Source organism: Bos indicus, chromosome 8, assembly GCF_029378745.1.
Source record: "Bos indicus isolate NIAB-ARS_2022 breed Sahiwal x Tharparkar chromosome 8, NIAB-ARS_B.indTharparkar_mat_pri_1.0, whole genome shotgun sequence".
In the NCBI taxonomy this organism is placed as follows: domain Eukaryota; kingdom Metazoa; phylum Chordata; class Mammalia; order Artiodactyla; family Bovidae; genus Bos; species Bos indicus.
Window position 1 is genome coordinate 46,713,289 of NC_091767.1, and position 11,741 is coordinate 46,725,029.

The 11,741-nt window shown below is 42.4% G+C and overlaps 1 protein-coding gene across 7 annotated transcripts in view; it reads right to left on the bottom strand.

Moving 5' to 3' along the window:
* The window catches only part of TRPM3 (transient receptor potential cation channel subfamily M member 3), a 612,207-nt gene that overhangs the window by 63,826 nt on the left and 536,640 nt on the right, over positions 1-11,741 (bottom strand). For all 7 annotated transcript variants that reach the window (XM_070794649.1, XM_070794646.1, XM_070794648.1 and 4 more), the window contains 2 exons: positions 10,989-11,117; positions 5,553-5,804 (listed from right to left, as the gene is read on the bottom strand). In XM_070794649.1, coding sequence (XP_070650750.1) covers positions 5,553-5,804; positions 10,989-11,117 — 381 coding nt within the window. The remainder of the gene's footprint in view (positions 1-5,552; positions 5,805-10,988; positions 11,118-11,741) is intronic.

The window sequence follows — 11,741 nt, forward strand, 5'->3', positions numbered from 1 at the left end:
CAGGGGGAAGCAGAGGGAGAAACAAATGAAAACCAGAATGACTGAGTATTCCTGTGATGCTGACGCTGATGGAAAACTTGGTTCACTTTTGAGACTGCTGATAAGGGATGTTGAGACAGGGAGCTGTAATCAGGTAACCACTTGGTCTACTGAAACCAATGTCCAACAACTCTTTACAATTACTAAGAAAATCGTTTAAAAAGAAAAAGCACATGTACAATAGAACCCCTTCATCTTCCATTGTTTTCTGTGGGACCTAGTCGTGACTAGGCATGAGAATCATATGACACAGAAGCTGGAGCCTATGAATGTAGCACTAACATTTTTTCTGCTCCTGGGAAAGACAAATGTCCTTGCTGGGTCTCTTTCTTCTTAGCAAAGTTGGAACTGGGATAGTTGAACTATTTTGACAACTATTGCCATGCTGTAAATTCTCCAAATTCTGAAAGGCTTTATCAAGAGCTGAAAAGCCCAAGAGAGTAATTATTTGTAAACAAGACTCAGACAACCCAAATATCCATCTTAAACTGCCTTATTCTTGTGCCCCCACCTCATTGCACAGTTTTCTACCACAAACCAGTCTCTCAGAGAACCACTCTTTCTGCTCTTTATTCTGCATTATATCCTATCAATTACAGAGGGTGTTTTTTGTAGGAATTAGAATCAGGTAGCCTAATGGCCTACTTCTGTGCTTGATGTTGAAATGCTGGATTTTCATCTTGACATGTTCATAAAATTCTTGACTTGTATTTGACTCCATTCAAGTACAATGCTATCTCTTGTTCCTCTTTCTTTCTTTCTTTTTTGCTTGTTTTCATGATACATGTTATCTGGGATCTGTTTCTCATATGCCAAATTACTTTCCTTTTATCACCGAAAATAGATGAGGATGCAAAAACTATTATTTTGCCTGGCCAGAACCCATTGCCTCCTTCTTTCAGAAACTGTTTGTTTGTTTTTCCCACCCATTTTGGCCCTAAAGGTAGGTGTCTTTTCCAGGATGGGTTAATCATGGTAACTTGCTGTCTGGCAACAGTGACAGGAGGCAGGGATGTGACACAAGACAGGCCAACCAGAATCTTTCTTTGGATTTTTTTTTAACTGAAGTAGGGAGAGAAGTTCCCTTGCTCTCTCTGTAATAAAGTGAATTCAGGGTGTCTAAGGCTGTTTCCCACTACGGAAACAGATCAGAGTGAATGAAGCAGGTATTCCAGGGAAGGAGACTGGGTTGTGATGGTGGTTGGGGGCCTGGGTGCAGTAGCTTCCATCCTGCTGTAAATCAAGTCATCCCTCATGGGCTTAAGTTAGTAGGAGATTGGTTTCTATTCCTTGCATAAAACCACCTAATACAAAAGACTATCTTCTCTTGGATATCAAATTTCCTGAAGGAATGCCCCTTCACAAAGAAAGACCGATGATAATTTTATCAGTGGCAATGAAGGCTTTAAATTAGTTTTAAATTTCATTTTGCAAGGATACATTCCATGGTGCCAGTTACTGGAATTAAAACATTACAGCCTTCCTGTAGGCCTCAGGACACTAGGGGCTCAATACATTTTAGGTTAATTAATCAACTTGCAAGGCAACTTCAAAATCTCTCAAGTACTGTCTGACTTTGAAATTAAATATCTCAAAATTTGATGTTCATTCATATCTGTTCACTGTCCTTAAAAATATATGCTATTCTTTTCACAACTTAGTAGCCTCAGAACTCTTAAAATGAGTCAGCAGTTTTATAGGAAACATGGGTCTGTTTCTCATCCCCTCTCTCTCTTATCTTGCAAAATTCTTTCATCATTTATTTACAAAAAGTTCTATTAATGAAAAAGCACAAAAGGGTCCTTTCTGTTATGTTTATTTAGACTGATTAAAAGGTGGGTGGGGAGAGGAAGGTGTTTACTTATGAGATTTAGGACCTAGTTTGATCCAAGAAAATTCAGCCAGTAAATACAGCAACTGTTCTAATCTAATTTCTCAGGACTGTTTCCATTTAGCTTGATCGTAATACCTATTCAAAGGGTCAAAACAATCAAACAAACACTGTTCCCAAACACTCAACTTCACATATTTCAAAGGCGTCATAACTTCCATATAAATACTGATGTCTGTTGGAGTGAACTACAGAAACAAGACATTGTCAGAACTGGGGTCTGGCTTCTGCTTTTAAACCAAAATTGTCAAATTGGTTCAATATGAAGAGTGCTGATTGTCTCTCATTCTTTTAAACATCCTCCGGTTGGGTTGTATAGAGGAGAGCATATACTGCAGTGGTTAAGCATGTGTCCTCAGGCGTCAGAATACCTGAAGTCTCGCCTTGGCTCTGCTAGCAAAAACAACTAGGTGATCTTGGGCATGTTGCTTGATCTTGGTTTTTTTCTTTTAATTTGTAAAGGAGGGATAATAATCATAACAGTAATGATGCATATTATTTTTGTAAGGATTAAATGATATAAGGTGTGAAACAATGTGGGTAGTTCTTGGTAAAAGTTAATGTATTATTCTTATTATTAGAATTGAAAAAAGGTCACGCTGTGGAGTGAGAGAGGAGTTTGAAGCCTTTGTTTCTTGGTCAGTTTTAATCTGTTCAATTGTGAGATGAATAAACTAAAGCCTATTTCATGGGATTGTAATGATGATTGACATGTCTGACATGGTATTTGGTGCATAGTAAATGATACCTATTTATGTTATTTTTATTCACATTACGTAAGTGGTATAACTTAGTACTAGGCTTAGAGAACCACTGAGAAGTGGAATATGAAGGAAAAGAGGTTAGAGTTCTATTAAGTTATTCTAGAGCTGAAGATCAGTTGGAAACATACTTAACCAGTACTGAGTCCAAGTACCTTAGCTGCCTTCAGTTGTGCCTGGACCAGGTAAGTTACTTCACTATTTAATATTAAATAGGGGCTTTTGGAATAATCACATCTAGGCATATTTCACTTCCACTCTGGCAGTCCACCTGGCTCACTGATAATTCTATAGGCATAGTTTACCTATCTTCTGGATCAGTGGCTCAATTACTGAACTAATTATCTTAAAATCCCTAGAAAGACAACAAAGTCCCCAAATATACTCATTTTCTACTTATGAATGATTTCACTAACTAGTTAAGAATAAGTTAGAATGTAGAAAAATGCAGTACATCTCTCTTGCTCACTCCATGGTAAGGTTTCATTCTTATCAAAACTGGGGAAATAATTATGTCATTATTAAAAATATAGAGATGAATTTTAAAATGCACGTGGGGCATTAGAGTGACTTTAATTATTTCAAGTATTTAAATGTGACCCAACCTCTTAAAAGTAATATGCCTGGTTTGAGTCCTTCCTAATTTTATTTACTGAAATAAGGTAATGATCAATTAGGAACAACAACCCATCAGATAATGTACTTGCATAACACAGTGGTTCTCAACAGAAGGCAACTTGCTCTGCGGGGACATATAGCAATATCTGGAAATGTTGTTGTTACGTGTGTATGTGCATACACACACGTGCATGTGCTCATGCACACACATATCACTGACACCCAGTGGGTAGAGGCCAAGGATGCTGCTAAACACCCTATGATGCACAGGACAGCCCACCCCACCCCCAACAAAGAATTATCTAGTCCAAAGTAGCAACAGTGTCAAGGTCGAGAAAACTTGGCTTAATTTTGTAGCTGTTCTTTCTTCACTTTCACTGGGTACATTTGAAAATATATTTGACAGTCTCATAGAACCTTTTCCCCTCTGTCCAGAAAATTCATACATCTACACATTGTTATATATAAATTGTGTGGAGAACTAACAGATCCTGTCTCCTAAACCTCTCCCATAGACTAGGTGGAGATTCTGCTTTTAGATGTGGACATTTTCACCGCCATCTCAAATTCAATACTAAAGTACAATGAGAGAAGAGGTAATGTTATATAATAAGATACAGATTTGTTTTCTAGTCAAAAACCTCTCAAAGGGATTGGGATTCAGTTTTGGGTAAGTAACTCAAGCTTTTTTTTAAAATTGGAAGTTAATTAAGCTTACTGAATTCATTATGATCCTCCAATTAAAAAATAAATAAGCTGCCCACTTCAGTATTCTTGGGCTTCCCTTGTGGCTCAGCTGGTAAAGAATCTGCCTGCAATGTGGCAGACCTGGGTTCGATCCCTGGGTTGGGAAGATACCCTGGAGAAGGGAAAGGTTACCCACTCCAGCATTCTTGCCTGCAGAATTCCACGGACTGTATAGTCCATGCGGTTGCAAAGAGTCAGACACTACTGAGTGACTTTCGCTTTCACTACTGAATTCAAGATTCACTACTGAACTCAAGGCTTTGTGATATTCTCTCTAAACAATGCTGGTATTATAAACACCAAGCTTTTGTTCAAAAGGATTAGGAATGGAGCAAATAAGTATCTCAGTTTTTTCCATTGTACTTTAACAATCATAAAAAATACAGTTTATCAACTTCCTACTGTGAATCAAACACAGTTGCCCACTTAGCATATGTTATTTCTAATTATCACTGCAACCTTATGAGATTTGCATGTATTATTACTACTTGGAAATGAGTAAACTGCATCTCAAAGAGTTGTTAAAAAATTGCTCAAGGTCTCATAACCCTTTTCTTTTAGATTCAAATTCTCCCTCTCTTTGTAAGAGGTGTATGGTTTAACTGATAAAAGCACCCAGTTTCTGAGCATCAGGTTCTGATTCCTCCTCTTCTGAGTTTGGAGAGAGAGCTGATTTACTGGTGCCTTTTCAGATTCACACTGTTGCTGTCCTGTGAGGGCTCAGCCTTTATGGAGAAAAGTCTAGAAATTAGTGTATGGTCCAGGGATACTGGAACAAGTCCAAAGCCATATGTGGGGAAGCATATTAGCTTGGCACTTGGGATTCTTTTTTTTTTTTTTTTTTAAGAATAAGTAGGAATATCATTCTGGAACCTAGTTTTTAACACATCATTTTCCAGTAATGTAACAAAACACATGATATATTGACAGAACCTAATGTTCAACTCAAACTCAACATAATTCATCTCATCTTAAACTGGCTTTTCTTCCATCTGTGTACAGAGAAGACATTTTTTTTAGAACTTCATTAAGAAAAAAGGAATTGGTTAAACATTGAGAGTGGATATCCATATCTTCTCCAATATCCAGCTAAAATGTGACGTCCACATGAAGCCTTCTCTGATCAACCTCATGTCCCTGTGGCATTCCATACACATTCTGTTACAGCATTCTCACACCATATGGTAGTTACCACCCGCTTTCTCTCATCATCTATCTCACTGAGTGAGGATCTTTACATACTCAATTCCCACTCAGGTGCCCAGCACAAAATAGATGATGTTTATTTGTCAGTGAGTGAGTGAGTGATAGTGAATTCTCCAATTATGTATATAGATGAAGTCAAACTTCTGAACACGTGAAAGGAATTAAAAAATAAAACACCTTAGGGCCATCTCAGACAGGGATGGAAGGCCCAAATGAATGATTTCCCTCTTCCTATGATAACCACTCCTCCTCTGAGGACTTATAACATGGAATCAGATGACCCTGCTTACCATTTTTCCAATCATCATCACATATGGGCCCAAATACTTGTTCACGCCGAAGATGTCTAATAGACGAATGTACCAATAAATGATGTTCACACAATAGATGACCCTCCCATCACTCCTGAAGGGTTGGTCTTGGAGACGAAGAATCATTCCAACAGAGAACAGAAGGATGGCTATGAGGTCTGTGACATTCCAGTACTCTTGCAACCACACCTTCACTTTTTGTAGCAACTTTCCTGGCTCTGACATCAAAATCTAAAAGTCAGGAAAGAGAGTGAGGTTAGGTTTGATTTCTGTCTGTATTTTCAGCCCAGTTGGAAAGTGCTTGGTCTGTGAGCTGACATTAGTAGCTTTTCTTTGTCTACCTGTATCTATTCAAGAGGCTCTGGATGACCTAAGCTTAGCTCAGTTGTACATAAGCAGTAAGTTTGACCCTTTAGGATGCCTTATAATTCTAAGACACACATTAGAGTTTTGCTATAAAATTATTGATTCCTGCTGCTGCTGCTGCTAAGTCGCTTCAGTCGTGTCTGACTCTGTACGACCCCATAGGTGGCAGCCCACCAGGCTCCACCACCCCTGGGATTCTCCAGGCAAGAACACTGGAGTGGGTTGCCATTTCCTTCTCCAATGCATGAAAGTGAAAAGTGAAAGTGAAGTCGCTCAAGTCGTTCCCAACTCTTAGTGACCCCATGGACTGCAGCCTACCAGGCTCCTCTGTCCATGGATTTTCCAGGCAAGAGTACTGGAGTGGGGTGCCATTGCCCTCTCCGGTATTGATTCCTAATACACTGCAAATCTCCAAAATTCTTCTCCATCTCAGTAAACAGTATCACCATGTTGAGTTACTCAGGCCACTAACTTAGGAGGATTCCTTCATTCCCCTCTTTCACACCCATGTCCTCTGCATCAACATATCAGCTCTATTTCCAAATACAACCTAGTGGGACCTCTTCTCACCACCCCCACTGCTGTCCCCCTCTCCTAAGCCCCATCCCATCACCCAGATGACTGCAATAGCCTTCTAACTGGTATCCCGGCCATCACTGTTGCCTAGCCAGCCTCTGAGCAGCCCCCAGAAAGACCTTTAAAAGCCTAAGCCATGATCTGGGTGGTGATTACACACTTGTATAGGTAGGTAACGGAGAGGGCAATGGCACCCCACTCCAGTACTCTTGCCTGGAGAATCCCATGGATGGAGGAGCCTGGTAGGCTGCAGTCCATGGGGTTGCAAAGAGTCGGACATGACTGAGTGACTTCACTTTCAATTTTCACTTCTATGCATTGGAGAAGGAAATGGCAACCCACTCCAGTGTTCTTGCCTGGAGAATCCCAGGGACGGGGGAGCCTGGTTGGCTGCCGTCTATGGGGTCGCACAGAGTCGGACACAACTGAAGCGACTTAGCAGCAGCAGCAGTATAGGTAGGTAAAAAATGCAGCAAGCTGTACCCTTACGAGTTGTTCATTTTCTTACAGGTGAATTAAGCCTCAATTTAGAAGAAAAAGAGAGACATGAGAGATGGACGAATAACAGCAAAACTAGAGCAAATTGTGATAACTGAATACTTAAGCCTTTTGATGGTTTCCATTACAAATACAGAAAGATCCAAATTCCTTATGGTGGCCTCATTTAACATCCCACCATATTCTCCCTCTTCTGCTCTTAAGATAACAAATCCATTCTATATTCAGGACATTTGTACTTGTTCCTTCTGTTGGGCATTTTCCTCTCCCTGATTTTTACATGTCTGGTGACTGCTTATACTCAAGGTCTCCACTCATATTTCCCCCTCCTAGAAGAACTTTCTTGACCACCCTCCTTGCAGTGGTCTCCACATCCCCAATTATCCTATTTATGTTTTGAAGACTTTTTTCACTCGCTGAAAATCTTCCTCATACATGTGTATGTATGCTGGTCTAGCTAACTAGCTATCATCTATCCATGCATTCCTCTCAATATCCTTTGATCTCTCCTCTCATCTATAACTATAAACTTTGAGGACAGACCCTTTGTTCCCTAGGGCCTGCTACATAAGAGACACTCAAGAAATAGTTGTTGACTGCCTGATTGATTGTTGTACAGATACTCCATAGTAACTATCCACTCCCTTGTATATCTTAACTGCTGGGTGGTATTCTGATTTATCTTAAATCCAGAGAGGACTTTTTGCTGCTCCACACTCTATGAAATGCACAGCTGGATAGCAGGAGTTGCCACCCATTCTGTACCACAGGGTGTGAGGAACCTTGTGAAGCTACGTAGCAGGGCTACCTTCATGAATCATTTGTGTTTACCTCTGAGATTTCCACCTCTTCAAGCCATGACCCACCCCTCTCCCAGTTCAGGACCTCTCAAAGAAGGGAGTGCAAAGATGGGACAGGTTTAATCTGCAGCTATTGATCTGAATCTTCACAATGACTTTAGTAGCTTGCCTTGGCCTGAAGTGTAAGGAAGGGTGGTCTTAGAAAGTCAGGACTGGGGCTTGAAAGGCTGAGCAAGATACCAGGAGCTACCTGGTAGCTTCATTCTTCTAGTACCTTATTCCTAAACCCCTAGCCCTCAGAATGCATTGGAATCACCTGGAGGGCTGGTGAAAGCAGTCCCCTGAGCGCCACCCTTAGAGTTTCAGCTTTAATATGCCTGATCCTGGGCCTGACGATTTACATTTCTAAAAGTTCCCAGGTCATGCTGCTGACCACAGGTTGGAGTCACTGTCCAGCCCTTGAGGAATTCCTGTTACAGTTGTTGTCCTGATGGCTCCCCATCCCCCATCCATCCTAACGAGGCAAACTCAGTGTGTGTGCTCCCGTAGGTGTCCTAAGGGGTAGTTTCTCTAACCCTTGGCCCACACTCTCCTAAGGTTTGTAGTAAAATATTTTTTAAAAAACAGTGAAAGTATCTTTGTGAAATCTCAACATAGAAACAGATAAAAGCATAGTGCATGAGGTGAGACCTCTCTTAGGATCCCTGGGATCCAGGGAGCAGCCCAGTTTGTAACCACGGGCAGGGTGGGCCTAAGGCCGGGTCAGTCTGGTTTAAGACCCAGCTCTCCTTTATAGCTGTGGGATGCAGAAACTTTGCTCAATCCCCGAGTCTTAGTTCCCACAGCTGTGGAGAGGGACGCCCTCACAGCCGCGTCATCCACCTTACAAGTGGCCGGAAGAGGCCCCAGTGGGAGGATGAGCACGCGTGGCGCAGCAGTTATGTGCTATTACGCGATCACCCGGCTTGCTGGGCTGACTCCGCGCAGAAGAATGTGGTGCCGGGAAGGGGTTGGCAGAACGTGAAACCACAAAGCCCTCCTTGTAGGTCCCTGGAGGCGCAGAAGCCTACAGATTTTTCCTGTTTCCAGGCTTTTGCGTCTAAGGTCTGCAGGGCCTGCGTGCTGACTGTGAGGCGGCTCAAGGCGGGACCCTTGGCACCTGAGGATTTCTTTAGTGCATTCAAGCATGTGGGGTGAGGGGCAACCTCATGGGGCTGGAGAGGAAAAGGTCAGATACTTAGGTGGTCAGTGCCTCCCGTCCCACAGCTGCCTCGGAAACAAGGGCTCTTGGTTGACCCCCTGCTGACCCCGGGCTCCAGGCTCTGCCCTCCCTGCTGTTATATGCCGCCTCAGGAGAAATGGATAGCCAGCCTGGAGATTCCTGGCATCCCGCCGGCTTGGCAGCTTCTTCCAGAACAGTCCGTGGAGTACAGACTGCTCCCTGTCTTCTTCTAGTCTAGTCCCTGGAGAGATTCCAGTCTCCCTGCTCTAGCCTTTCCCTTTTCTGCTTATCATGGGGAAGGAAAATGCATCTAAGGCTTTAAATCACAAAGCCAGCGAGCTGGCACTTCACAGCAACAGAGCCCTTAGCAGTAGCAGCCTCAGTTCTCAGAGAGCTACACAAAGACCACAGCGAATTTATTACTGTTTTCAGTTTACAAATGGGGAATACACAACACTGGTCAGGAAGTGGAAGGCATTATGAATGGGAAAGCCTGAGAGTAGACAGGAATCCATTAACAACAACAAAAATCCTGTTCCTTATAAAATGGGACTCTCAAAATGGGGGCGTGATGGCTAGAATTTAAATATCCCAAGGTAGTTAAAAAACCCAAGGGAAGGGCTCTTAACTATTTATACATATTTTTTAAAAATGATCCTACTTTTTCTTGGAGGAGAACATTTTAGCCCTGATAGTAAGGCCCTTTTAACCTGACTTAGTAAAGAAGGCAGGAATTTCCCAGGTGGTGCTAGTGGTAAAGAACCCACCTGCCAATTCAGGAGACATAGCAGATATGGGTTCAATCCCTGGGTTGAGAAGATCCCCTGAAAGAGGCATGGCAACCCACTCCAGTACTCTTACCTGGAAAATCCCATGGACAGAGGAGCCTGGCAGGCTACAGTCCATGGGGTCGCAAAGAGTTGGAACAACTGAAGCAATTTAGCAGCAAGCAGCAGTAATGAAGGCAAGTGTGAATTTGTGGGTTTGTAAGAATTATTTTTTCTATGGAGCCCAATATATTTTCCCACTGACTATAGTACAGCAAGTAGAGCTCTTGAGAATGCAGTGGACTTGACAGGGAATAATTCTTCCAGAAAGTCTCTCCAGCTGACTAGTTTCAGGGGGAAATGCAGAGGAATCACATTGCACAAGCCTGCCATCCCTGTGGACTTGGGAACCAGCTCTGGGAGCCTGTTGGGCAGGGTTGCAGAGCCCTCTGGTGGACTACTGCTTGCCTGCATTTATTATAAAGGCTCTGAATCTGATGGGCCAAGGTTAGCCTTGAATTCAAGTACGTCACAAGAGGGTGGCATTTTGATGGCTTCTTTAATGCGATGGGGTGAGGGAGAGAAGAGAGAGACCCACACCCTCAACCTGAAGGACAAGAAATATGCTCACTTTGCCGAGGGCTGGTAGAGAGGCTATTGCCCAGCAGGGGGATAATAAAGGTTGAGAAGGAATAAGCCAGGGAATAAATTAACGAAGGCATAGTTCCTCCTGGAGCTGCTGAAATGCATTTGCAGAATCATAGGTATTTGGTAGACTGGGTCCAAAAAGACCCAAAGTAAGGGGTTGCAATGGGAATTAAAAGTGGAAAATTCAAAGATTAAAAACAATTTAAGTAGAAAAAAATTTAAAAGTCACATTTATCAAGATGAGGAAAGAGAGATGTAAACAGTGTTGAAGACAACTGGAAGTTTCTTGGGGCAAGAGTGATGCTCCAGAAAATATAGATTAGATCCCAAGCGTACGTGAAGTGACAATCTTGTAAACACACACTGAAGCCTCCCAGGTTTGTCTCTAGTGGTCAAAATCAAGTTCCTTATTTCTGTGGCAGCATTAGAGAAATCGTTTCCGGCTTAATTTAGACCCCAACCTTCCTTACTCCCCTCCATTCAGAGAGGAAACTAACCACTGTCTTTCTCCTCTGTTTTCTTTTAGGAAAGTGGTTACCTCTCTCATCTTTTCTATTCCCAGGGTGAAAATATAGGAAATGACGATCCATTCCTGGGTAGAAGGCCAGCGCTCCATCTTCACTAGCACGATATAGTTGAACAGCATCAAGTATCCGATGTACGCCAGCTGTAAGGAAACACAATACAGTCTCTGGCTGCGAAGACCTGGGAGCCCTGCCCCTGGGCAAGGGCGCTGTGCAGTAGGACACGACAAGGTCAGCAAGCAGGACCAATTATTCACAATGAAACGAACGTCTAGGCGCTAAACTATCGAAAGAATTTTAAAAGACCATAATATTTGAAATAAGTGATATTCAGTATTCCTTTTGAACCTTGCATGTCTTGGGTCCCCACATTCTGCTTGTACCAATGTGTCATGATGCACCATTTGTTTTGCAGCTACCCCATTTCTGGGGTCTTCTTGGCTAAAAAGGGAACCTCTTCTCTCAGGGACTGCTCTTGCTTAGATATGAGGCTTGGGTCCTTGAACCAGGACAGCACAGTGAATTTTTGCCTAAAGAATGCCAGGGAGATTAAATGTCTAGAAGAAGGAAAGGCAGACACATGCTATACTTGTATATTGGTGAAAACAACATAAAAATAGCCGAGACTTCCCTGGAGCCCCACTTTAATTCTCTTCTGTGTTTACTTTTTTTTTTTCCCCTTCTATCTTAATGTGCTTGCTTGGCAGTACCCTGGGAGGGTTTTACCTCATCCCTGGCACGACTTTCCTGTCCTATCCAAGCTAGGG